Raw genomic sequence first — 27,378 nt, 5'->3', positions numbered from 1 at the left:
CAATGTAATACTATTTTACTCAAAGTAAAGAGAACTATTGAACAATGTACGTGTATTAAGTGCCTTAATGAAGGTTTAATTGATTAAATAACATAATTTCACTTCATTCTAAGTATACATCACTATATATAAGAAATGGAGTACTAGTTTTAATCAGCTCATTTGTGGCTGTTGTTTATTGCTCGGACTTACTGGATTTATTTTTGTTAATTACTCTCATATAAAGAAACTGTTAAAGAGAAGTTATTTTGTTTCTATTCATAGTTTTATTTATTTTAAACAGGACATTTTTATTGCTTTGTTAATTTTTAACAGGACAAAATGCCCAAACGCAGAGAAAAACTATATATAATAAGTCATGACTCATGACTAAGAGTAAGTAGCAAAAAAGGTAAAAAAAAAAAAAAAAAAAGAAGACTTTTATTTTGGCGTGACTTGTGACGTCATAAGCCTGCGTCGCTCTCGCGCTGTGATTCAACTGGAGAAAGGTTTGTTTTAAAGCGTTTAGCCTTATATAAAGCGATTGATTAAAGTTTCAGTGTTTTCATTCAGTGCTTAATTATGTACTTGTTGACAATATTATTTTAACCCTTATACAAAGTAGTACTATTTACTAAAACTTACAGTAATGAGGTCTATTGTTTGAATAAAGATAGGATAAACTTTTTGTTCCGGAGAGGAAATTTGTCTTGTGCAAAAAAGTGCTATAAACAGACAATAAGATAAATAAAACAAACAAAACAATTAAGAAGATACTTGAATAAAGTAAAAGTCTGTATTAAGTGTTTTAATGAAAGTTTAATTGATTGAATAGCACAATGTCATTCCATTATAAATATACATCACTATATATAAGAAATGGTGTACTAGTTTTAATCAGCTGATCAGTGGCTATTGTTTCTTGATCAGACTTACCTGATTTCTGTTTGTTAATGACTCTCATATAAAGAAACTGTTGAAGCAAGTGTTAAAGAGAAGTTATTTTGTTTCTGTTTATTGTTTTTTTTTATTTTAAACAGGACATTTTTATTGTTTTGTTTATTTTAAACAGGATAAAGTGTCCAAACTCAGAGAAAAACTGCTGAAGCGACTGATCTCCACACTGTTATAAAGATGGCGTTTATTAAAGAGGAGAGTGAAGATGTGAAGATTGAAGAAACATTCACAGTCAAACAGGAAGATCTACAGGAACAAACAGGTTAATTTTAATTCTCAAAGACCAACTCAGTCATTTGATCCTCATTCAGATATTGTAATAATAAGAATAATAAATTAAATCCATCTTGCAGCCCTGAGTGTGCTGCCTAGTTCTCCTAAATGCACATAAGCACTCATTGAAAGACAGGAATGAGTTTCTTTCTTGTTACTTGTTCTCGTGTCTTTTGTCATTATTTTATGTATTATTAGTCTCCCATTTTCTCTACTTTCTTAAGGTTGTTGCTTTTTTTGTTCTCCTACTGTTTGTAAGGTGTCCTTGAGCAGTAAAAACGTCCTTGGGCACTAATGCCGTTTTAAAATTATTATTGAACAAATCCTTATATTTGCGCGTCACACTCACTATACAAATTTATCAGGACTTACTGAAAATGGAAAGGATTGGAAGGACATTTGCTGTGCTCTATCATTGATAGGGAAAAGGAGACTCTTTGCTAGGTTTACTTTGTATCCAGAAGCATTTCCAAATTCTGAAATTATTGTAAGAGCTTTTGGAATACATGTATCTGGATTTGACAGAAAAAGAAGATCATCCACATATAGCAGGAGCTTTTGTTTATGTCCCTCTCTGAAAATTCCTTGCAAGCCATCTGAGTTCCTTAATACAGTTGCAAGAGGTTCGATGGCAATGTCAAAGAACAGAGGGTAGCCCTGTCTCGTTCTTCTAGAGAGTGGAAAGCCTTTAGAAATTATATTATTTGTTTGAATGGATGCTTGGGGCCTGGGATATAAAATTTTAACCAAGGAACAGAATCCAGGATCAAAACCAATTTTTTTAAGCGCTGTAAAAAAATAGATCTACTCTATTCTATCAAATGCCTTATGGGCATCTAAGGAAAGAGTGATTCCGAAACAAGAGCTTCAGCAAATACCTTGCTCAACAGGGGTGTTAGCTTGGCAGTAAACTTCTTATAAAACTAGGATGGGAAGCCATTGGGGCCTGGTGCTTTTCTGGTTTTCAATTTTTTGATAGCATTTTCAATTACAGAAGGTGTTAAATTTCCTTCTAATGCCAACTAATCTAAATCACAAAGGGATGGTTATTCTAAATAATAATAAAAAAAAGCTCTCAATATGTTCAATCTTGTTTACCTCAGAGCTGTAAAGAGTTTTATAGAAGTTTTTTAATTGATCATTAATTCCCTGTCGATTAGTAATAATACTGCCATCATCCTTCCTAACTGCTGTTATAAAACCAGCTGCTGAGGATTGTGTGAGTTGGTAACACAATAACCTGCCAGCTCATTTCCCATGTTCACAATGAATCTGGCGTGATCTTATGTGGCGATCCTCTGCATTTTCATCTGTCAGGAAGTCATATTCCTCTTGCAGAAGGAGTCTTTTCTTATAGAGCTCCTCGGAAGATGATGTTGAAAGTAGCTGATCAATTGTATTAATTTTATTTATAATCTCTGTAAGCCGTTTTGACTTTCACTATTTAAATTTTAATTGCACTAGCTTAATCTAAAATTTGTCCTTATATATACATTTCTGAGTATCCCATAGCTATAACCTATCTCTGGGGATTCCTTTGTCTTAAGGAAGAAATCAATTTGAGCATCAATAAATTTTACAAAATCGTCGTCTGCCAAGAGTCTTGTGTTAAACCGCCATGTACGTTGGAGGATTACATTGCCTGGAAAACATAGCTTTAGTGAGACTGGACATTAGTCCGAAAAAACAATACTACCATACTCTAATTCTGACATTAAGGGAAGTAACTGCTTGTCCAGGAGAAAATGGTCAATCCTGGAATAGGTTTGATGCACTGGTGAATAGAGGAAAAATTGCTTGGAAGATTGATATTTAAATCTCCAGGGGTCACTTACATTATATGTCTGAAGAAAAGAGTTGATACATTGTGCTGGCTAACTTAATGTATTACTCGAAGAGCTAGATCGGTCCAAAATTGGGTGCAAAACACAATTTAAATCGCCTCCTAAAATTAAATTGTGTCGAGACTAGGCAAAATTGAAAATAAATCTCTGAAAGATTTTTCATTGTCCCAATTAGAAGCATACACATTGGCCAGGACCACAGACATGTTAAAAAGTTAACCTTGGATTACTATGTGTCTGCCATTTTTATCCAACACATTTGACTCCAAAACAAACTGTACATTCTTATGTATGAGAACAGCAACGCCCCTACTTTTGCTGTTAAAATTAGAATGATATATTTGTGTATAGCCTCCTCTATTATGTTTAGAATAGTTTTTTTTCAACAGATGTGTCTCCTGTGAATATACAATATCGGATTTTTACTTATTAAGATGTGCGAACACCTTGTTTTGTTTCACTGGGTGATTTAGCCCCCACACATTCCAACTGGTAAAGTTTGTCTTCACTCCACCCATTTTATGGAGGGCTGTCGAAAACATTTATCAGAAGCATCTAAAAGGAATCTGTGGGTTTTGTATGTAGGGAGATGTGTGGGGGAGAGAGGAAAAAAAAGAGAAAAAAGAAAAAAAATGGGGTGATCACACAAACACTTATAAACACGAAACAACACAACATTGAAACCTTGCATGTAAACTTGCTCACACTTCCAGCTACTCCCACTCTTAACTAGCTTACCATGTGGGATCTTACATATAAAACAAAACCATTTGAACAGCTCTTGATGTTTTAATACTAATTCGTTGTTATTTAAACGAAATAATGGTTTAATACCATTATTGACAAAACATACTTGAGAGCTAGAAATAACAACGAACATGCTATAGTGGTAATTTAAAAGTTAACCGGAGATTGACATTAACATTTGTATTGTCTTTGACAGCCCAGTGTACTGTCGTGATTGCCTTCATTTCAATGGCTTTCTTCAAAATATCCTCTTGTTCAGAAAAGTAGTGGCATTTAATTACAAAGGCGCATGGCAGTTCCTTGTCGTCCACTGGTTTGCTGCGTATAGTGATTTGAGCGGGGAGACCTCTCCTCAAGATCTTCGCTTTGGTCTCAGCAGAGCCAGCTTCTTTTTTCAAGATACTAAACTCTTTTTCCAGCGTAGTAAGAGAGTCAGAGTATCCACCCAACACAGACTCCAGACCAGTCACTCGCTCTTTCGCTGCATCCACTCTGGTGTTAACAACTCTTCCTCTTCCACTCTTGCTTTTTCTAAGATGAAGGCACGTGCACACGCTGCGGCTTCTCTCTTTCCCGACAAGACAGTGTTTTTGTGTTCTTTGTCATGTACGTCCTCGCTGCGTTTATCTGTGCTTAAGCGCACATATAGTCATAAATTTTTGCTCGACATCGGCAGAACCAAACTTTACAAGTTAAACTCCGCAGACACGGAGGAGCTGCAAAATCTCCGTTTGCTCCAGAGGCCTACTCATCCTCCGACCCCCACTTCAACACCTCGCCCACAATGGAGGCAAGAGAAAGCAGAAGAGGGGCAAGTGTTGGGGGATCTGAACTAGGCTAGCGGCTAACCCACACAAACCTGCTATCCCCTTCATCATTCTAGCGAACGTACGCTTGCTAGACAACAAACTGGACTATAGCCGTCTACTTCGTTCATCTTAAAAGACTGTAAAGAACTGTTGTGCATTTGTGTTTACAGAAACTTGGCTCAGTGACTATGTTCTGGACATTGCGGTTCCAGTCGTGATACCATTGTAGTCTGCAAAAACTGCTTGCCACTGGTGAAGTTTATGGTTTTAAAGTGCCAGCCGTTTTATCTACAGAGGGAATAAACAGCCATACTGCTTTTTTCTGTTTACATCCCTCCCAGCTCCAATGCCAACAACATGACTGAGGCACTGAAAGACCTGTACCTGCACATCAGTGAGCAGCCTACAGCCCACCCAGATGCTTTTCTCATCCTGGCTGGGGACTTTAACCATGCAGACCTAAAAAGTGTGTTTCCAAAAATACACCAACACACAGACTTTCCAACACGGGCAATAACACACTGGTCTTTGTTTACACCACACAGAGAGGAGCTTCCAGCTTGTGATGCAGCATATTAAGTCTGTCCTGCCCCCTCCTTGGACCCCTTTCAGTTTACATATCGGTCCTACCACTCGACTGATGACGCCATCTCCACTGCACTTCACTCAGCGCTCACACATCTGGACAAAACAGACTCCTACATCCGAATGCTGTTCATAGACTTTAGTTCAGCAATTAACACTATCATCCCCCAACAGCTCACTCAAAAACTGATCCAGCTGTCAGAGTAACACCTCTCTGTGTAACTAGCTGCTGGATTTTCTCAGCGGAAGACCACAAGCAGTACTGGCCGACAGTAACACATCCAGCACCATCACTCTAAACACTGGGGCCTCTCAGGGATGCTGAGCCCTATCCTCTTCACTTTTCTGATTTATGACTGTGCACCATCTCACAACTCCAATCTTTTCATGATGTTTGCGGATGACACAACTTGTCAGGAAATATGGAGACCCAAGCGCAAGGGAGAAGTTCAAAGGATTTATTGAACAGAAATAAATCAACAATTCTTTTTCTCCTCTGGGCAGTAGGAAAAACAGTCACTCCAAAAACACAGGCAGTCAGTAATCGACCCTCCTCTGGGCGTAGTAGGACTGATCAAACTCAAATAGACCCTCTTGGGTTAGTAGTAGAAAAGTGGAGACAGACCTCAGGGAGCCGAGAAGATGAGACCTCACACGATCGTGGACTGTGGGCAGAGCAGAGGTGAGCCAGAGCACAGATAAACGGATGATGAGTGGTAAAGATCAACAACACAGAACCAGACGAGACGAGACGGATTTAAATGCGTAGATATCTTGAGAACAGCGAGAACCAGTAGCACACTTTTTTTTTTTTCCCAATATGTTTATTGATTTTTTTCCTTTTCACCCCATCAACTAGGCATACAGACAACAATGCAGCCTACACAGCACATATCTACACCCTTCTTATGTATATACACCCATACATACAAAAAATAATAATAATAATAATTATAATAATAAATATAAATATATACATATACATATACATACATGCATACACACATATACACATATACATACATACACATACATACACACATATACGCACATACATACAAAAAATAATAATAATAATTATAATAATAAATATAAATATATACATATACATATACATACATGCATACACACATATACACATATACATACATACACACATATACGCACATACATACATATACAATATTTGAATTATATATATGTGTGACGTAAACAATAACACAATAATACAAAAGGAAAAAAAAAAGAAAAAAGGGGGAAAAAAAAGTATTAATAAATAAAAAACATGTTTACAAACACACAATTTACATAATATTCATATATGGTTCCCAAAGATAGTCAAAGTTCTTCTGCTTGCCTTTGATAATATAAGTTAGTCTCTCCAGTCCAATACAGTTCAATATTTCTTTTTTCCACATTTCTATGGATGGAGCATCCATGTGTTTCCAGTATAATGCTATAGCCCTTCTAGCTTGAAGGAAACCAAAATCCAAAATTCTTGTATTTCCAATTGTAAGTTCCTTAGGATACAACCCAAGAATACAGAGCTTGGCATTTAAAGGAATTTTAATATTAAACATGTCTGACATACATTCAGTTATATCTTTCCAAAACTTTTGTATTTTAGGACATTGCCAGAGGCAGTGATATAGTGTACCTTTATCATCTAAACATTTAGAACACACATCTGGAATATTAGCAGACATATGATGAAGTTTCACAGGGGTTATATACATTCTCATTAACCATTTATATTGAAGTAGTTTAAACCTGGTATTTATTGTTTGCGTTTGAGCTTTTAAGCAAACATAATTCCAGTCTGCCTCATCTATCTCCTCTTGCATATCTGCTTTCCAGGCATTTAATTTATCCAATGTTGATTCATTACTATGTTTGACCATAAAATTGTAATATATAGAAACATATATCTAAATTTTGGATAGTTATTTCCTCCAATTTTGATAAAGATGGTATACAACTAATCTGTGTTTCTTTTGATGACATGTAACTCTTTAACTGTAGGTATTTAAAGAAATGTTTTTTAGGAACCACATATTTTTTACATAAAAGCTCAAAGGAAAGTAAAATCCCATCTTCATACAAATCTCTTATACTTTGGATGCCTCTTGTATTCCACAACTTGAAACCTCCATCTTTATTACCAGGAATAAATTGTTTATTACCCCAGATAGGAGTGAACTGTGACAATTTGGGTACATTATCTATATATTTATGAGAGGAATGCCAAATTAAAATTGTATTTTTTAGAAATGGATTTTTGGTATTTTTTTTTAGTGACTTAATATCTGATGAATATAAATACATTTTTAATGGTAAATCTGGGGTGGAGGTTTGTTCAATATCTACCCATGCTGGGGGCGTTGTTGTGTAGAAATAATATACTGCTGTGGTCAGCTGGGCAGCCATGTAATACCATCTGAAATTTGGGAATTGCAGACCTCCCCTTTCATAGGGTAAATGTAATAGCTTGAGGCGAAGTCTGGCTTTTCTGTCATTCCAAATGAACTGGGCAAGCAGTTTATTTAGTTTATCATAAAATGTATTTGGTAACGGTAGTGGGAGTGTTTGAAAATAATATAAAAATTTAGGTAAAATAGACATTTTTATTATATTAATTCGTCCAATCATAGATATTGGTAAATTTGACCATTTTTGTAATACTTTAGTGGTTCTGTCCATAAGGGGATCATAGTTTGTTGATACAATTTTATTAAGGTCGGGGATAATTTTAACACCTAAATAACTAAAACCATCAGTAGTTACTCTAAATGGAGTCTTTATTATGGGCTTATGTCTTTCTTCTTCATTTAGAAATAATAATACTGACTTTGAGTTGTTAATTTTATATCCAGAAACAAGTCCAAAATTTTCAATTAGTTTCATAATTTTAGGAATAGTATTTAACAAATCTGTCATAAATAGTATTATGTCATCTGCAAATAAAGAAATGCGGTGATCTTTCCTCCCAATTGTAATACCTGATATCTCTGGATTTGTTCTTACTGACATAGCTAAAGGCTCAACTGCCAGTACAAATAACAGTGGGGACAAGGGGCATCCTTGACGGGTAGATCGCTGCAAATTAAAAGGTTTTGAAATTATATTATTGGTTAGTATTTCAACAGTTGGGTTTGTATACAAAAGCCGAATCCATTTAAGAAACGTTTCACCAAGTCCAAATCTTGGGAGCACTTCAAAAAGATAGTCCCATTCTATCCGGTCAAATGCTTGGCATGCATCTATTAATAGCATTGCTGTATTTTTCTCATTATGTTTCTCATATAATATATTCAAGACCCTTCTGATATTATGGTATCCCTGTCTTTTTTGTATAAAACCTTGTTGATCATCAGCAATTAACTGAGGGAGGTACTGGTCTAGTCTTCTAGAAAGTATTTTGCAAAGTATCTTTATATCGCATCCCATTAAGCTAATTGGTCTGTAAGACGAGCATTCAGTTGGGGGTTTATTAGGTTTTAATATTAAAGTTATTATTGCTAATCTTAATGAGTCGGGAAGCATTCCTACTTTAAATGATTCTTCATACATATCTAATAATGGCCTTAAAAGTTGTTTTTTAAATGTTTTATAGAATTCAATAGGAAGACCGTCCGGTCCTGGTGCTTTGCCACTATTCATATCACCAATAGCTTCACTAAGATCTTCTACAGTTAATGGACTATCTAGTGTTGTCTTTTCATCCTCTGATAAGGTCCTGAATTGTAACTGATCCAGAAATATTTTTTTCATATTAATATTTTTATTACTTTCAGATTTATATAGAGTTTGGTAAAAATCACTAAACCGTTCATTAATCTCTTTTGAATCTAAAGTTAAATTTCCAGATTTTGATTTTATACTTTTAATTGTCCTTTCAGATTGCATTTTCTTTATCCTCCATGCTAATAATTTACCAGCTTTTTCCCCTTGATCGTAATACATTTGTTTGGTCCATAAAAGAGTTTTTGCCACTTTTTCAATTGCTAGCTTATCATAATTGGCTCTCATAATAGCTAAATTATGTAATTTGTCAGGGTTATTATCAATACTAATTTCAATTTCATATTTTTTAATTTGGTCTTCTAGTAATTTCAATTCTTGATTTTTTTGTTTCGTTTTGGCGCTTGTGTAACTTATAATTTCTCCCCTTATATAGGCCTTGAAAGCTTCCCATCTAATATTAGCCGTAGTTTCATTTGTGTTTAATTCAAAATATTGATCAATACTCTTTTCTACAAATGTAATAAAATCTGGGTCTTTTAACAAGTAGGTTTGTAACCTCCATCTAGGATGACGATCGACCGTACCTAAATGAATTTCCAAAGACACTGCTGCATGATCACTAATTACTATGCTGTTATACCAGCATTTCTTTATGTTTGGCAAAAGTTCCATTGAAATAAGAAAATAATCGATCCTTGAATGGGTTTTATATGTACTTGAGTAGCAAGAATATTCTTTTTTACTTGGGTTTAATCTTCTCCATATTTCAATTAAGCTTAAATCTTTCATATAACCAATTACCATTTTCCTATTTTGAATATGAGTTGTATCAATTTGAGTGGACCTATCCAATTTTGGATCGAGTGTACAATTAAAATCTCCTCCAATTATATTGAATCCCTCTAATGTAGACACAGTCAAAAAGACTTTCTCAAAAAAGGGAGTATTATCATTGGGACCATAAATATTTATTAAGTTTATTTTTTGTTTTAAAATATTTCCTTGAACAATAATATATCTTCCCGAAGGGTCTTGAATAGTTTTTGTTACTTGTAATGATAGAGACCTATGAATAAGAATAGCTACACCCCTTGCATGTGAGTTAAAGGTTGCATGAAATACTTGGCCTGGCCATCTTCTACCCAAGCTATGGATATCGGACGCAGTTAAATGTGTCTCCTGCAAAAAAACTATTTTAGATTTGAGATAAATTAATCTATTCAGCACTAATTTTAGTTTTATCAATTTTCTTATCCCCCGGACATTCCAACTTGTAATTATAATATTTTTTAAGGTACTACTTTGTTTTGTTTTATCCATAGGTTATAGTCCCAGTATATGGAGAAAGAAAAGAAAAGAAAAAGATAAAATAAAATAAAAAGAAGATAAAATAATAAATGGGAAAGGAAAAAATAAAATAAAAAAATAAATAAATAAAAAAAAACTGTTGATGTGAGTGCAAACGGTTCCCTCCCCCCTTACATTTTTTAACTCTGGCATTTTCAACAAAAATGCCTAACCCTCCCCTTGATTGGAAACGCTGGGGACGCTGATCCACAGTCTTCGAGGAGCAACTAGTCTGCGTAGCCCAGCCCATGACCTTCAACCGTGCAAAATCATCTTACTTTTTGCACGTATAACCAAACATAATAGTGTATTTTAAACATATAGAACATATAGAACAATACCCTTTGAATATTAAACCAACGATAATACCCAATACAATCCTATTAGGTTAACTTATAAACCAAAGTGACATAAATTACCTTTACAAATTATAACGTTATTAACTTAAACAACAACTTTTATTTCAAGAGTTCACACTTAGCTCATGATTTATACATAGCTTGTTTGGCATGCTGTCCCGGGAGAGAGCCCTGAGCTCAAGGGATCCTCGAGCCCAGGGCTCCCCCCCTTTTGCAGGGCGAGTGGAGATTGAGCTCAGGTCTATCTCAAACTCCCCCGCTGCTGAGGCCAAGGCGAACTTCCTGAGAGTAAGACATTATAAAAAAGGTTTAGGCTTGTTTTATCTGTAATATAGAGCACATTTGGATGGTGGGAGGAAACCGGGGAACCCGGGGGAAACCCACGCGGACACGGGGAGAACATGCAAACTCCACACAGAAATACCAGATGGCTCAGCGAGGACCCAACACCATTGGTATTCTTGCTGTGAGGCAACAGTGCTAGTCACTGGGCCACCGTGCCGCCCATTCTGGATAAAGGAGTAAGAAGGGGAGGAGGGGGGTTCTTCCAGACGAAGATAGTTGTAGAAAGGAAATGAGGATATATATATAGTGGTTTGGGATCCTTTGATTGGAGGATCATAATTAGTTAATGTGGACCAGCTGGGTAAATCATGAGCACATGCTCCTCTCGAAATTAGTTTAAAACTAAACTTCACTTCAAGAGTTCACACTTAGCTCATGATTTATACATAGCTTGTTTGGCATGCTGTCCCGGGAGAGAGCCCTGAGCTCAAGGGATCCTCGAGCCCAGGGCTCCCCCCCTTTTGCAGGGCGAGTGGAGATTGAGCTCAGGTCTATCTCAAACTCCCCAAAAAGCCAATGATAAGCGCTCGGGACAGCAGCCGCGTGTTTACACAGGAACTCCCCAAAGTGCAAAGAAAAAGTGCTATATCCGGCTGCTGGATATATATGTGAAGAACTGATAAAAAGTGGGGGAAAAGCTTTCTAGGGAGTGTGTGAAGGGCAGGGTGGGTTTGGTGGCTAAGAAATAAAGTTAGGAAGTCTGAGGGAGTCTGAGTGGCTTAGAGGGTGGGTGGAGAATCGTGTGTAAATTGGGGCTTAAATGGGCCCTCTACGGGAGTCAGTGCTTAAGAGAAGGTTTGTGAGATGTAATAATGAAGGGTGTGGAGCTGGCTGTTTAAGAGGAGGGAAGAGATTTGGTAGCGGAAGCATAAAAAGCTGTTGGGGGTAAACAAAAGGAGAGAAGCTGGAGGAAACAATGCTATATAAATTACTGTATGGAATATACGACTGCTATGCAGCAGAAGCACTCAATGTTGGCATGTTGCTAGAAACTGGCAGGGAGATAGAGAGGGGAAGGAAGCTGGTATTAACACAGATTTAATATATTAACAATAAAATAAAAACATGAAACATTAGGGAAATACTATGCGTAATAAAATGCAGTAAGCAGCAGAAGCACTTAGCGCTGGCAGAAGAAAAACAGCTGTAATTAACAAAAATATGCTATACAATTACTATGCATAATATGCAAAATAATCAATAAGAAAGATACTAATGCAGCGGGAGCCCACAACGCTGGTAAGGGGAGAGAAAAAAGGGGGTGCTGTTGAAGTAACAAGGTTACTATGCAAAATACAGAACATGAAATGCTAATGAACTACTATGCAGAATAAATATGTTAATGCCGATACTGGTGAATAACTATAAAGAATAAATAAATTGATGCAGCGGAAGCACTCGACACTTGGCAGGGGAAACTGGAAGGTGAAGGCGATAGGTAAGGCTCTTGCGAGAGCCGAAACTCCTATTGACTCCGGCGGGAGTCAGAGCTTAGGGTGATGTTAATGTGGAGGAAGGAGGTTGGATGGGAGTCAAAAAACATGAGTAAACAGCTGGTAGAAAACAGTAAGGCACTCAATTCTGGCAAGTGGAAAGGGGAGAGCTGCTGGGAGTAATATGATTATTATCCAGAAATACACAATATAATACATGAAATACAAATGGACTACTGTGCAGAATGAACACAATGTAGACATTTATCAATAACTATATGGAAAACAAATAAACTGGTGCAGCAGAAGCACTCCACACTGGAATGGGAAAAGAAATGGGCAAGGTGGCTGGAAGTAACAGATATACTCAACAATTTTTATGCAAATGATACAATACAAGATATAACAATAAACCATTATGCAAAATAAATTAATTGGAGCTGCAAAGGTGCTTGATGCTGCAGGGCAGGAAAAAGGGGGGAGAGCAGCTGTAAGAAACACAAATATCCAACACAAGTACTATACAGAATATACAAATTATGCAATAAGATACTAAGGCAGAGGGAGCATACAACGCTGACAGGGGGGAAAGAAAAAGGGGAGAGCTGTTGGAGGTAACGAGATTACTATGCAAAATACAGAATATGATAACATGTAATGCTAATGAACTACTATACAGATTAAACAAAATGTAGATACTGATGAATGACAATACAGAATAAATAAATTGATGCAGCATAAGCACTCATTTCTGGCAGTGGAAACAGGAAGGTGAGGGTGATAGGGGAGGCTCTTGCGAGAGCCGAAGCTCGTGTTGACCCCTGTGGGGGTCTGAGCTTAGGGTGATGCTAAGATGGAGCAAAGAGGTTAGTTGAGAGTCAAGGCAAGGAGTTAAGAGATTGGAGGGAACAGCAGAAGCGCTTATCGCTGGCAGGGCATACAGAAAGGAGAGGTTGATAGGTGAGGTTCTTAAGAGAGCCACAGCTTGCATTGACCCCTGTGGGAGTCTGAGCTTAGGGTGATGCAGATATAGCAAGGAGGTTATGAGAGGGCCAAAGGCAAGGGGTGAAGAGCTAGGAGGAAACAGCGGAAGTACTCAATGCTGGCAGGGATAACAGAAAAGAGAGGGTGAAAGGGGAGGCTCTTGGGAGAGCCGAAACTTGTGTTGACCCCTACAGGAGTCTGAGCTTGAAGCAGATTGAGCAAGGTGGTAACAAGAGAGCCAAAGGCGAGGGGTAAAGAGCTAGGAGGGAACAGTGGAAGCACTCAACACTGGCAGGAGGAACAGAAAGGAGAGGGTGAAAGGTGAGGCTCTTGCGAGAGCCGAAGCTCGTGTTGACCCTTGCGAGAGTCTGAGCTTGAGTGATGCAGATGGAGCAAGGGGGTTACCAGAGAGCCAAAGGCAAGGGGTAAAGAGCTAGGAGGGAACAGCGGAATTACTCAACGCTGGCAGGGGAAACAGAAAGGAGAGGGTGATAGGGTAGGCTCTTGTCAGAGCCAAAGCTCATGTTGACCCCTGCGAAATCTGAGCTTAGGGTGATGCTGATGTAGCAAGGAGATTACATGAGAGTCAAAGGCAGGGAGTAAAGAACTAGGAGGAAACAGCAGAGGAACTCAATGCTGGCAGGGGGAACAGAAAGAGGGTCATGTTAAGCTCTGCGAGAGCTGAAGCTCATATTTACTCCAGCGGGAGTCTGAGCCGTGAGGGGGTTTGCTAGGGATGGACAGATAGATGGCTTTGGCTTGAGAATAAAGGGGTGGCCAAGATTGGGCTGAGAGGTTTGAAAGAAACAACTTGGGTTCTTTGAGATGAAAAGACTGAGGCGAATGTAGGATTTGAAAGGCTTCAGAGAACCAATGACCAAGGGTCTGGATCAGGTGCTGGGAAAGCCTTTTAATAATGCCAATTCTGAATGAATGGCTGGGGATTGGTTCAGGAGGAAATCCTGAGAGGTGGACAACTTTGAAGTGTTTCTGGAACCAGAGATGTGATACTGGACGATTAGCGTCATCAGTAAAAAGGGGGGCTAGGGGGTTTGTTTCTTATAATCCTCGAGTGTAGGTATACTAGAGAGTTTGGACTGGTTGGGTGAGGGCAGGAATGTTGAAGATGTAAATGAAATGTTCTTTGTCAATAGATCTATCTTACTTTGCAGGACGAGGAAACCTTTTCTTTCCTCATCACACAAAATTAGATCTGCTATGGTGGGTTGGAGTGAGGGTTGAGTTTAAATGTTTCATGCTGTGATGTGTGACTGAAGGGTCTGAGGGCTACTACTTTAATGGTAAGTGATATGGAGTTTGGTGGAGGTTATAATGGGGGTGGCTTAAGGTAATGTCATTTGTGGAAAGGGATGGACAGGCGTTGAGTTGGGGTCCACTTCTGTAGCCAGTGACCAAAGTTTCTGGAAAGAAAAATGAGAGAGAGTCAGTGATTTGGTTTTGCAACCTGGCACGTATTATGCAGACATGATAAACTGACTAATGTCAAATAAGACATCTTAAAAGTAGCATTAAAGCTTAGAGAGTAGGAACGCCTTTGTCTATGCCTTATATGGTTTCTTCCTCAACACAATAAATGAGAATCCTAGAGGTGGACCATTCGTCTCCCCATAGTATGGCGGCAGCGACTTTTGGGTACAGTTTGAAGAAAGCTGATGAACAATGGTTTCTAGAGTGGAAATAGATTGAGGGAGCCATGTGGTGGCAACCAGTGGCCTCTGAGTACCCTTGGAACCCAACTGATGGGGTAGCACAAGTAAATAGACAAATATCTAATGGGGGTGCGAACAATCTCTGCAGAAGAAGGAACAGCCGTTCCATAGCTTAAGGAAGCAATCCATAAGCGGAGTTCATTGTGGGTGGGTTTTGAGAGAGAAATTGTGCCTTTTAAATCATGACTTGTGGTAGGGAGCTGGAGTAGGCAAGTTTGAGGTAAATTTGCACTGTGAATTTTAGGTGGCCGAGGATAGATAACAGTATGTGTTTAATTCAAGTCTCTTTCTTATAATACAAGAGAAAGAGAAATTATTCAGCCAATTTTCTCTTTAGGAAGAGAAGCTTGGAATTTGAGCAAATCGAAGTTGATGCCTAGAAATTCGATAAATGTATTGGGTCCAACCTTCTGCGAGCAGAATACCTAGATTGGCGAAAACCTTTTGGTGATCTCTAGGTGTTTGGCTGGAGGCAATGGGAGGGGGGTGATTAGAATATCATCTAAAGTTGGATAAGGTGGGGGATTCTGCGATTGTTAGAAAGAAGCCAGTGATGGACAATTTGCGAGTTGCACTGCTTATGGGACAAATGCGTGAAACCTTGAGTGGTGGGGCAGAGAATGGTCAAACATAAAGTGGTTGTCGATTTCTTTTTTAAATAAGATGATCCACAATTTCTGGTTCAATCAGCAAAAGCTGACTGAATATTAGGATAGGAAGGGAGAGCTGAGGTGCCCGGGTGGAATCCATAGGTTAGACCTGAAATGAGAAAATCAGAAAAATTAGTGGTGAGAACGCAGTTCTCTAGCGAGGTGAGGAATCGACAGACAGATAGTGTTTTAAATGTTTTGGTAGACGCTCATTCCCCTCCAGGATAGTGAGGGCCAAGGATATTGAGCATGGCTTGGCTGGTGATCTTAAAAATACTTCTTTAAAGTGGAGTAGTTGAAGTGATAAGTTTAAATTCCTGTGACATATTACGATCGGACTTCTATGATCGATGTGATGCTTATTGTCATTAGGTGGGTAATTTTATTTTAGAAGTTAAATAGCTATTGGAAGTGGCGGGTTTGTTTATTTATATGCATGTTTATTTATTTATTTATGTTAGTTATTTGTTTAATTAATTTATTTATTTAACTTCTAAAATGATGTTGTCATTTAATTTGCACTTAAACAATACTTATTAAACTGTGTCAATTAAAAGTTTACTATGGGCTTTACTTTAATCTGATTGATTAAATAACATTACATTTGGAATCTTAACATGAATGAAATCAGAAGCATAATTGGCCCAATTCATTCACAAAGTCTTTGCAACCAAGTCTGTTCATAACTATCGTAAGAGAGGGCGGGACCATCTCATGTTCTGACAGCTTGGATGGTGACACTTCTCTTTAGCTATTGGCTCAATGAAGTGTCAATCAAAAGGTCGGCAGCCATTTTGTTAGACCATAATACAAGTGTTTTTGTCTGAAAGATACTACTTTACTGAAAGCACTCCAGCAACAAGTTTGGATGACAGCAGTGTATCCATGTATGTTTATAAACATGTAAACATGTTGTGGACTAAAGTTTTATGGATTGGATTGCTTTGATCCTTGCAGTCAAATCAGCCAGGCTGTTAAAATGTTATGGACCTGTGAACAGTCAGCAAGCTTGAAAGGTGGGTTTATTTGGTTTGTTATAATCTCTGCTTGTTTACAGATTATATGAGGACGTTAAGTCCATAGTGTTTGTGTCTTTAAAATGGTTTAAATTATTTTTTATTTATGAGTCTTGCTTTTCTAAAGACATAAGAAATGTTTAGTCTTGTTGGAGAGTAGTTTCTCCTTAAAGAGGGAAGTTTCCCCTTAAAGCATACTACGTTACCACAGGTGCACCGCGAAGAGCGGTGAGAGTTTGGCTTCATTGCAGTGGCTGAAGTCTCAGGGAGAGCAGGGCTCTGGTTGCAGTTGTAGATATTGTTGGTTATTTCCATATTGATGGGCTAAAAAGTGCAATGCTGTAAAAGCTTTTAGAGCTAAAGCTTTTTAGAAGCAGGAAGCTTTCTTCCAGACGAAGATAGTTGTAGAAAGGAAATGAGGATATATATAGTGGTTTGGGATCCTTTGATTGGAGGATCATAATTAGTTAATGTGGACCAGCTGGGTAAATCATGAGCACATGCTCCTCTCGAAATTAGTTTAAAACTAAACTTCACAACATTATATTTTAAACACAACCCTACTGTAACATCTACGTCGATCGTCCACCGTTGACCACGACTGGTGGAATATTTCTGCAAAGTTTTTGATTAGTCCAGCAGGTAGTCAACAGTAAACCATCCCTTATATTTGCTGCGGGATGCTTTTATAGAATTTCTCGGCTTCTTGCGGCTTCGAAAAGAGATGAATCTTGCCATCATGCAACACTCTCACCTTGCAAGGATTATGTTGAAACCCTCGGAAAGCGTTGATATCCACAAATAGCTTTGTGACTGGGTTGAATCCCCGTCGGATGCGCACCGTCTCCGCCGAAAGATCCTGTGAGAAATAGATCTTTGCCCCATCGTGAGTGATGACTCGCTTCCTGGATTCACGGTAGACGAATTCCTTCTCTTGAAACTTTAAAAAGCGGATGAGGATTGCTCTGTTTTTGTTGGACTTTTCAGGTGCTAGCGTGCGGTGAACCCGTTCCAAAGTAAACGTCTTGTCAGGATCCATGTCGAGCCACTGTGGTAGCTTGGCACTTACAAACTCAAAAAGAGACTTTTGGCCTTCGGCACCTTCCCGAATTCCATTAAGCCGAAGGTTTTTCCTTCTGCCTCGATTTTCCAGGTCGTCTGTCTTTGATTCAAGATAAGTTATGCGTTTCATAGCCGAATCGAGGGCAGCCTCTGCTTTCTCAAGTGCCTTTTCCGTATCGTGAATGCGTCCTTCGGCTTCTTCGACACGAGCGGCGTTGGAAGAAACATCGCGTTTCATCTCGGACACTTTACTTTCCAGCGCTGACATTGAGCTAGCCATATCGATCAATCGACTGTCAATGTTGTCCAGCTTGGTTCCGATATCTGCTCTGAGCGATTTCAGTTCACTTAAAACTTCTGTTAAGTTATCCATGTGTGTGGCGTTATCTTCCACTTCACTTGATCCACTCGTCGAAGTTTTAACGGTGGCCTTACGTCCTCGGGTAAAAATGTCACATTGTTTGGTCACGGAAGGTTTTGACATATCAGCGCCGATGTTATTTTCTAAGTTTGATGTTTTTTTTGAGGGTATTTAATTTAGATTTTGCACGGTTTGTCGGAGCTCTCAAATCAAGCTGCCATCTTAGTCCTGGCCACGTGACCCCCCTCCACCAGTAGCACACATAACTCTTTGAACACAGAATCAATTCGCTAGCACAGAACGAGGGAGAGTAGGAGACTAAATAGTCACAATAATCAGGGGGAACAGGTGAGAGGAATGGGGACGGGAAAACAAGCAAATTGATAACAGGTGAAACAGCACACAAATGATAATACACAAGAGGGAGACAAAGTAGTCACAAAAAACCCTGACACAACTGTGGTAGGTCTCATCAACAAAAACGATTAGAAAAACTACAGAAGCAAGGTGAGCCATCTGGCCGAGTGGTGCAGAGACAACAATCTCTTGTTAAATGTGGAAAAGACAAAGGAGATAGTTATTGACTTCAAGAAAGTGCACACTCTGCATGCTTCAATGACCATTAACAGTGCGTCTGTGGAGCATGTGAGCAGCACTAAGTTCCTGGGTGTACAAATTTCTGAGGATCTCTCCTGGACAAAAAATCACAGCTACTTCCTCCACAAACTTAAAAGAGCAAGAGCACCAGCCTCAATCATGCAGACCTTCTACAGAGGCACAATTGAGAGCATCCTGACCAGCTGCATCACTGTGTGGTTTGGAGCCTGCAATGCATCCTGCAGGAAAACTCTTCAGCGCATAGTGAGAACAGCTGAGAAGATCATTGGTGTCCCTCTACCCTTCCTCCAGGACATTTACAGCACCCGTCTCACCCGAAAAGCCCTCTGCATAACAGCAGACCTCACTTACCCAATGCATAGCTTCTTCAGTCTGCTGCCATCAGGGTGGAGAATGCGAAGTCTCCAGGCCAGGACCAACAGACTGCAAGACAGCTTCATCCATCAGGCTGTCAGGAAGCTGAACCCTCTCCCAACTCTGCCACCACTCCCCTCTCCCTCCACATGCATTTTTGGACTCTGACACACATGAAAACAAACACACATGCACACATTCATCTGCACTGGTCACTTTATGTAACATTGGTCTACCAGTTAGACACATCATACTACATTCACATATATTATGAAACTGTCACTTTATCATAATCATCATGTGCACGAGCCTTTTTGCACTATATACTGTTCTTTATCTGCACAACTCTGGTTTATACTTTTTTATTGTATGCATATTTTTAGACTACACATTAAATATATTTTTAGACCACATTTTATGTACAACTGTATATATTGTAAATTTAGATTAAACCATCGCAAGCAGGCTTGCACTGATTAAACTAATATCGCTGCTCATGAAAAGACCGGTATTGCTATTAACATGACGTATGCATATAATAAGGTACAGTATATGTCAAAATCAGTGCAGTATCAGACAGCACCCGTGAGAACAGCAAGCGTTAACAGATTCAGTTGTGTCAAGCAGTGCGTGAAGGGCTGGTGAGTGGTCTGAGTATCTTTTGGTCCCTCATTTATGGTATTTTTTTGTGATAATGGGATTTCGTTGAGACATATTTTCCTCATGCATGCATATATTTTTTTGCTTGTTAGTTTGATTCGTGTTGATTTCAAATGCAATAAATTTGTTTGTATAAAACTTGTGGTAACGGTGCTTATAATTGGTGGGTGCGACAAAATTTTGGTTGATGCGCCTACATTTTTTAAATTAGGAGCACTGGTGCTACCAAGCAAAAAGGTTAATTTTGAGCCCTGGTCTACTTTACACATTTTAGAAAAACATTTTGTTGTAATTATGAATAAATACGAATAAAAACAGGTCATTTAAAGCTTCCAAATATGTCTTATCAATATGAACAAAATTACTTTTATGATCAATTATGTAAGAAACTCTGAAAACTGGACTGACAGATTCAATTAACTATAACTTGTATGTTAAGCGGCTTTGACACATTTTACATTGTAAAAGCACTAAATAAACATTAATTGTATTAAATCTGCTTAAATGTGTACACATTAATGGACAGAACAAAATATGACCTGATTAATTTTACATTTAATGTGCATCAAAATTACAGTGTGCATAGCCAATGTTTCCAGTGTCTTTTCACTTTTCAGCTTTTGATGAAGATTGTCATGCAGAGTTTTATAGACTTAAACGAATGTTTTTTTTAAAAATATTTTTCAGACCTAACTGAACAGAATGAGGGGAGTAAAGAGGAGGAACATCCTGTCAAAATTGAGGAAAAAACTTATTTACAGACTGATGGTATTTTGAAAAGGAGAGACAAGAATTGTTTCACCTGCACTCAGTGTGGAAAGAGTTTGGCAAACAAAAACAAACTTAAGATTCACATGAGGATCCACACTGGAGGGAAACCATTCACATGCACTCAGTGTGGGAAGAGTTTCAGCCTATTATCATCCCTTAATCTACACATGAGGATCCACACTGGAGAGAAACCATTTACTTGCACTCAGTGTGGGAAGAGTTTCAGCCTATCATCAAACCTTAATAAACACATGAGGATCCACACTGGAGAGAAACCATTCATATGCCCTCAGTGTGGGAAGAGTTTTAACTTTTCATCAAATTTTCATCGACACATGAGGATCCACACTGGAGAGAAACCATTCACATGCACTCAGTGTGGTAAGAGTTTCAGCCTATCATCAAACCTTAATAAACACATGAGGATCCACACTGGAGAGAAACCATTTATATGCCCTCAGTGTGGGAAGAGTTTCAGCCAATCATCATACCTTAATCTACACATGATAATCCACACTGGAGAGAAACCATTCACATGCACTCAGTGTGGGAAGAGTTTCAGCCTATCATCAAACCTTAATAAACACATGAAGATCCACACTGGAGAGAAACCATTCATATGCCCTCAGTGTGGGAAGAGTTTCAGCCAATCATCATACCTTAATCTACACATGATAATGCACACTGGAGAGAAACCATACACATGCACTCAGTGTGGTAAGAGTTTCAACCGCTCGTCAAACCTTAATAAACACATGAGGATCCACACTGGAGAGAAACCATTCATATGCCCTCAGTGTGGGAAGAGTTTCAGCAAATCATCATACCTTAATCTACACATGAGGATCCACACTATAGAGAAATCAAACAACAGAATTTTGCATGCTTAAACTCTAGTATGACCGCAGCTTCGGTGTGGGATGAGTTTCAGCAACTCCTCAGACCTTATTAAACACATGAGACTCACACTGGACAGAAACCATTCATATGTACTCAGTGTGGGAAGAGTTTCAACCGATCAGCAAACCTTAATGAACACATGAAGATCCACACTGGTGTGAAAGAGTATATGTGTTTGAGTGTGAGAAGACTTTTCTTACAGCTCCAAATTTGAAACTGCACCAGACGATTCACACTGTTACAAGAAGTTTTATTGGTTAACACATCTAAAAACAGAAGAGGATTCACACTGGAGAGAAACCGTACAGATCTGATCAGTGTCCACAGAGTTTCGCTCAATCGCCGCAGCTTGAGAAACACATGGACAAGAAGTTGCACACATGATATGAATTGAGCACAACATTTTTCATATGCACAGGATTTTTCATGTCTGAATAATGTTTAAAAAGGCTGAGGGACGGTATACTCTTTTCCAACACTCCTACACTGGGGTTGTTGGTGGGGTTGTAAATGTGTCGCGTTTCTTCCACTCTCCACACTCTCCAGTGTATTCATGTAGCTAGTGTTGTTTTGGATGATGTTCTCTGTCTGACTCTCTGAATGAGAAACAAATCACTGGGAAGACACCGCACATCAAATAAGGTGAAGCTCCAGGATGGTTAGTTTGCAGAATAGCAGGGCCTCAAGTTTAGAAAGCCCATTCAATTGTCCTGTGTTGCATCTTTTATTAGTAAAGGATCTTTATTTTTAAGTTCTAGTTTACTACGGTAGGGATGGTATACAGTTTAACCCAAAGAATGACCAGTCTGTCAGATGAAGAAGAGCCGGAGTCAAAGATTCAAATAAATAAATGAAGTTTACTGAAGATAGTTTGCAGTTTCATCAGCAGAAGCCAGCTCAACATTTGCAATGAGTTCCTAGGCCGCTCTGACTTACAGTACAACAATGCAGTAATTATACTCTACACAAGTCCCGAAAAGGTGGGATCCAGGTAAACAGTTCTCATTGGTTACAGCAAAAATAGACAATTCTAAATGCTCGTGTCAATGAAGTATTATATCTAGCTCCAGATATGGATGGCCTCAATGCGTGCATTAAGAAAGAATTGGATCTAACTCCAGATATGGATAGCGACATGGTTCCTGGGGGTTAGGTCGACCCTAAGTTATTAAGAGCTGATTTCCGACCTGTGAAAAGCTAAATCAGGGTCACATAAGACACAAGAGACCATCTGTGTTAAAATCTCAAGGATGTTTCTTGTACGGTGAGGCAGTGGGGCAGCAGGTAGTGCTGTCGTCTCACAGCAAGAAGGTCGCTGGTTAGAACCTCGGCTCAGTTGGTGTTTCTGTGTGGAGTTTGCATGTTCTCCCTGCCTTTGCGTGGGTTTCCTCCGGGTGTTCTGGTTTCCCCCACAGTCCAAAGACATGTGGTACAGGTAGGTTAAATAGACTGTAGTGTATGAGTGTGGGTTTGAATGTGAGTGTGGATGTTTCCCACAGATGGGTTGCAGCTGGAAGGGCATCCGCTGCGTAAAAACTTGCTGGATAAGTTGGCGGTTAATTCCGCTGAGGCAAGGGACCAAGCCGACAAGAAAATGAATGAATGTTTCTTGTACGTTCAGCTGTGTTATAAAACTGGTTCCATCAACAGTCTGCTACAATATCCTTACTACACACAGTGTCTATCTCCATACAAAAGGAATTACTTTAATAAGACTTACAATCAAAACAGATTAATCAAACAGGTAAATTATTGTAGACAATATCAGGACAACTAGAACAGGTGTTTTTCTTTTCCTCTGCATCTATACTTTGTTCAGAGGGACAGAGAGAGAGAGAGAGAATTCCATGGCCTATGACCTGGTTTTTGTGAGTCTCCTGAAAACAAAATTAAAATAAGCAAACAGAGAAACAAGGACACTGAACGTTCTTACATTAAGCAGTGTGAACGTATACATTAGATAAATCAAGTCAAAGTTCTATAATTAATAATTAAATTTAATAACAATTAATTAAATAATTATATTTAATAAAAAGTGATGAGAAACAGGATGTTGAGAAAAAGGATTAACGTTGATTTGTTGAGATGAATTTGAAGGTAGAACCCCTGTTTTTGACCGAAGCGAATTAATCCGCTCCAGGTCAACCAGTGAGGTCACTAAAGAAAGTGGAAGTAATGACTCGTGCTCCCTACTTAGGTTACAGAGTTTCTTTGACCTTTCTTGGACATGCTGGAACCTAAAAATTCCAGTCCCCAAGGTAAGGGCTCTTCCACCTTCTTCTCACAATGGGCTTCATCCTTGTATTCATCAAGCTATTCGGTTTTGAAGACGGTTCGTCAGTATCAGTAGACGTTTCTCATCATCAGTAGCATTGACGGTCCTGCAAGCAGAAGTGGAAATATACGAAAAACTAAACAGCGGACCAAAGACCAGAATATGAACACAAATGCGCAAGCCCTAATAGTCATCCAGAAGTAAACAACACATACTTTCATCGATACATCCTCTGATGCATTTACAACTTACTCCAAATCTAAATCCTAACATCCAGGGTAATTCTAAGACTCAAGAGTTCCTCTGATCAGACACAAAAGGTCATCCACTCAACCTAAGCCACACAGGATTCAAATTGAATAGTCCCACATGAAATTATCTATGTTGACGAGGCTGGCTTCAACTTGGTGAAATTGCGCCTTAGGAGAAACATAATAGGCCAAAGGGCCACCATTACCAGGCCGAGCCAGAGAAGAATAAGTCAGGCAAATGCAGAAGACAAGGCAGAATTGAAAATTACTTAGTTTTTTTAATGTAATTGCGGTGCTTTTTCTGTTTGTATATCTTGCAGTAATATTCTTTTGCATATAAAGTCTGTACTGCAGCAATTCTGTGTCTGTATTTTTTTTTTTTTACATTAAACTGTAAATTTTTTTAAAGCTACTCTGGGATGGTCGTTAATTTTTTGTATTGAATTTCTGCAGCATAAGAAACAAAATGCATGAATTTACTGTACTAAACCCATAACACAAACATTTAGAGAGGCTTCAAATATAAGGGCAGAGCTGAATAGCTAAAATAGTGCTGTTTCTGTAATGTCAGCTGATGATCGTGTTTTTATTTTCAATGTGTTCTGATTGACTAAATGTTTCTGTTGCAAGAGAACATTCGAGGTTACTACAGTAACCCTTCGTTCCCCTAGGAGGGATTTGATGTTCTAAATCCACGTATGGGAGGATTCGGTTCAGAAGCTGCTCGTCTGAAAGAGTATTGAACGGGCCAATGAAAGCAATGAATTGGCAGCGCAAGCTTGCGCAGGTGTGCTGCATCGCCAATTAACTGAGCATATAAGCACACCTGGCGCCAGCAAACGCTATCTTTTTTAAGTTGAAGAGACTTTTAACAGGTAAGGGACAGTCATTATGGCGACGGAGTATAATGCTTCCGTTCCCCTTCTCGGGGAACGAAGGGTTACTTTAGTAACCTCGAACGTTCCCCTTCGGGGGGAACTTCAGCAGTATAAGTGGATTTGATGTTCTAAATCCACGTATGGGAGCCCATTGAAAGCGCCATAATGCCATAATTGCACCTTACCAAAACCCACCATGAGAGGGCAGTCAGGCAAGCGTGACGCACCCAATACATGGGAGGCGCTGTCCTCCAACGTGCCCTTGGCCCTAACTTATCCCCACTTCAAAAGAAGCTTTACGGAATAGGTATATTTTTTTGGGAGTCGCTAGCGTCTAGATAATTTCTAGGAATATACGAGAGTATGTTGGGAAGCGTGCCATCCCAGTAGGGAGGATGCTGCGGAGACCATCCGCACCCAATAGGGAGACAAATGGAGTTACATATGGACTAACCCTGAGAAGGGGGAGTGCACATAAGAAGGTGGTTAGCGGATAGGGAAGGCACAGGTCCACCCAGGGGGGGAAACTTAACCGTGGCAGAAAAGCATATGGGGATCACCAGCGGGGATCGGCCATAGCAGGCACCTGTACCCAAAAACGCGGGCTGACCAGCGGGCAGACCTAACGTAGTGTGCCAGCGAGTGACTCCTCCGCTAAGTCAGTGCTGGGGGCCTCGGAGGAATCTGCAGGGCTCACCGAATGGGGAACTTTACTGACAGACAGGAGGGTGCACATCTCTCCGTGTTAGGGAAAAAAGGCACCGCAAGCGTGCTACAACACCCATCGAGTTGTTTCCTCAATCACCAAAGGTCCCTAACACCCTTGAGGTAACCACGCGAAAATGCCTCCAGGTCCCCGACCCTCTTAATGGAGGCCTTCAGGTCTTCAGGTACAGAAATCTTAAGGATACTGAGTCGAGCTGCTCGAAGGGATTAAATCGCAAGCTCGTGAGAACGAGGGCGAGATCCCAAGAGGGCGTGAGAGGGGGGGCGAGTTGGATTAATTCGCCTAACGCCTCTGAGGAACCGGATGATGAGGTTATGCTTTCCCACGGTGCCGCCAGCCACCGCATCATGGTGAGCGGAGATGGCGGTTACGTAAACCTTGAGAGTGGAGGGCGACAGCCTGCTATCCAGCTTCTCTTGAAGGAAAGAGAGCACAACACTGATCTGGCAAGATCGGGGGTCTTCTCTGCGAGAGACACACCATTCAGTGAATAGACTCCACTTCAGGGCGTAGGCGCGCCTCGTGGAGGGGGCTCTAGCCTGAGTGATGGTAACGACCACCGCGGGCGGCAGGTTACCTAAGTCTTCCTCGCGTCTATGGACCACACATGGAGGTTCCAGAGATCGGGGCGAGGGTGCCAGACGGTGCCTTGTCCCTGAGAAAGTAGGTCCTCTCTCAAAGGGATCTGCCATGGGAGGGTCGTCGCGAGGAGGGAGAGCTCTGATATCCAGGTCCGGTTGGGCCAGAGGGGCGCGACTAATAGAACCTGTTCCTCGTCCTCTCTGACCTTGCACAGTAACTGCACGATCAGGCTCACTGGGGGAAACGCATACTTGCGTATGCCCCGAGGCCAGCTGTGGGCCAGTGCATCCGTGCCGAGAGAGCCCTCGGTCAGAGAATAAAACAACTAGCAATGAGCGTTCTCGGGGGAAGCAAACAGATCGATCTGGGCCTCCCCGAATCGCGCCCATATCAGCTGGACAAACTCGGGGTGGAGTCTCCATTCTCCAGAGTGAATCTGCTGCCGTGAGAGCACATCGGCTGCACGGTTGAGCATACCTGGGATGTGAATGGCGCGCAGCGACTTCAGCCACGGGTGACTCCAGAGGAGCAGACAGCAGGCGAGCAGAGACATGCGGCGAGTCCAGCACCGGAGAAAAACGGCGGAGAGCAAGGAACACTGCCAACAGCTCTAGGCGATTGATATGCCAATGCAGCTGGGCACCTACCCACAGGCCCGCAGCTGCATGCCCGCGACACACGGCTCCCCAGCCTGTGCTGGAAGCATCTGTTGAGACAACAACGTGACTGGACGCCTGTCCCAGAGGCACACCGGCCTGCAGGAATGAGGGGTCGTTCCAGGGGCTGAGGGTGTGGCGACACAGCGCAGTAACAGAGACTCATCATTAACCATTGAAAACAGAGCCGGATAACCCATCCATTTAAAGCTCATGTCATGGTCTGCATCATCTTTTCATCACTCAGCATTATTGACTTCTCTAATGTTTGATATTTTGCTTATACAATCAGTAATGATAATATAGCTGCAAGCAGCAATTAAGGGGCCAAGCACTTTTGACCAAAAGGTGGCGCTTTCTGGAAGTCCAATGACATGCGTTATAAGTGAATAAGGTAGGCTAAATTGTCTGTTGTGTATATGTGTGGATGAGAGTGTATGGATGTTTCCCAGTACTGGGTTGCAGTTGGAGGAAAATGTGA

The 27,378-nt window shown here is 40.0% G+C and overlaps 1 protein-coding gene and 1 long non-coding RNA gene across 2 annotated transcripts in view; one reads left to right on the top strand and one right to left on the bottom strand.

The window, feature by feature from the left end:
* Positions 1-5,164, bottom strand: part of LOC103910577 (uncharacterized) — a 201,147-nt gene extending 195,983 nt beyond the window's left edge. The window contains exon 1 of the long non-coding RNA XR_012402422.1: positions 4,321-5,164. This is a non-coding gene — a long non-coding RNA (uncharacterized lncRNA). The remainder of the gene's footprint in view (positions 1-4,320) is intronic.
* Positions 459-23,417, top strand: LOC110439387 (uncharacterized). Its single transcript, XM_068219943.2, has 3 exons — positions 459-488; positions 1,052-1,198; positions 20,545-23,417. Exons 2-3 carry the CDS (start codon positions 1,114-1,116, stop codon positions 21,516-21,518), a joined length of 1,059 nt encoding a protein of 352 aa, XP_068076044.1. The 5' UTR covers positions 459-488; positions 1,052-1,113; the 3' UTR covers positions 21,519-23,417.
* The last annotated feature ends 3,961 nt before the right edge of the window (positions 23,418-27,378 follow it).

The sequence above is a fragment of the Danio rerio genome, chromosome 4 (assembly GCF_049306965.1).
Source record: "Danio rerio strain Tuebingen ecotype United States chromosome 4, GRCz12tu, whole genome shotgun sequence".
NCBI lineage: Eukaryota > Metazoa > Chordata > Actinopteri > Cypriniformes > Danionidae > Danio > Danio rerio.
This window is presented reverse-complemented; position numbering and strand designations above follow the sequence as displayed.

Bases quoted from the DNA above. Each gene is read 5' to 3' on its own strand.
- LOC110439387 (XM_068219943.2), top strand. From the start codon at position 1,114: ATGGCGTTTATTAAAGAGGAGAGTGAAGATGTGAAGATTGAAGAAACA. The intron at 1,199-20,544 runs GTTAATTTTAAT...AATATTTTTCAG, and splicing joins AGATCTACAGGAACAAACAG to ACCTAACTGAACAGAATGAG.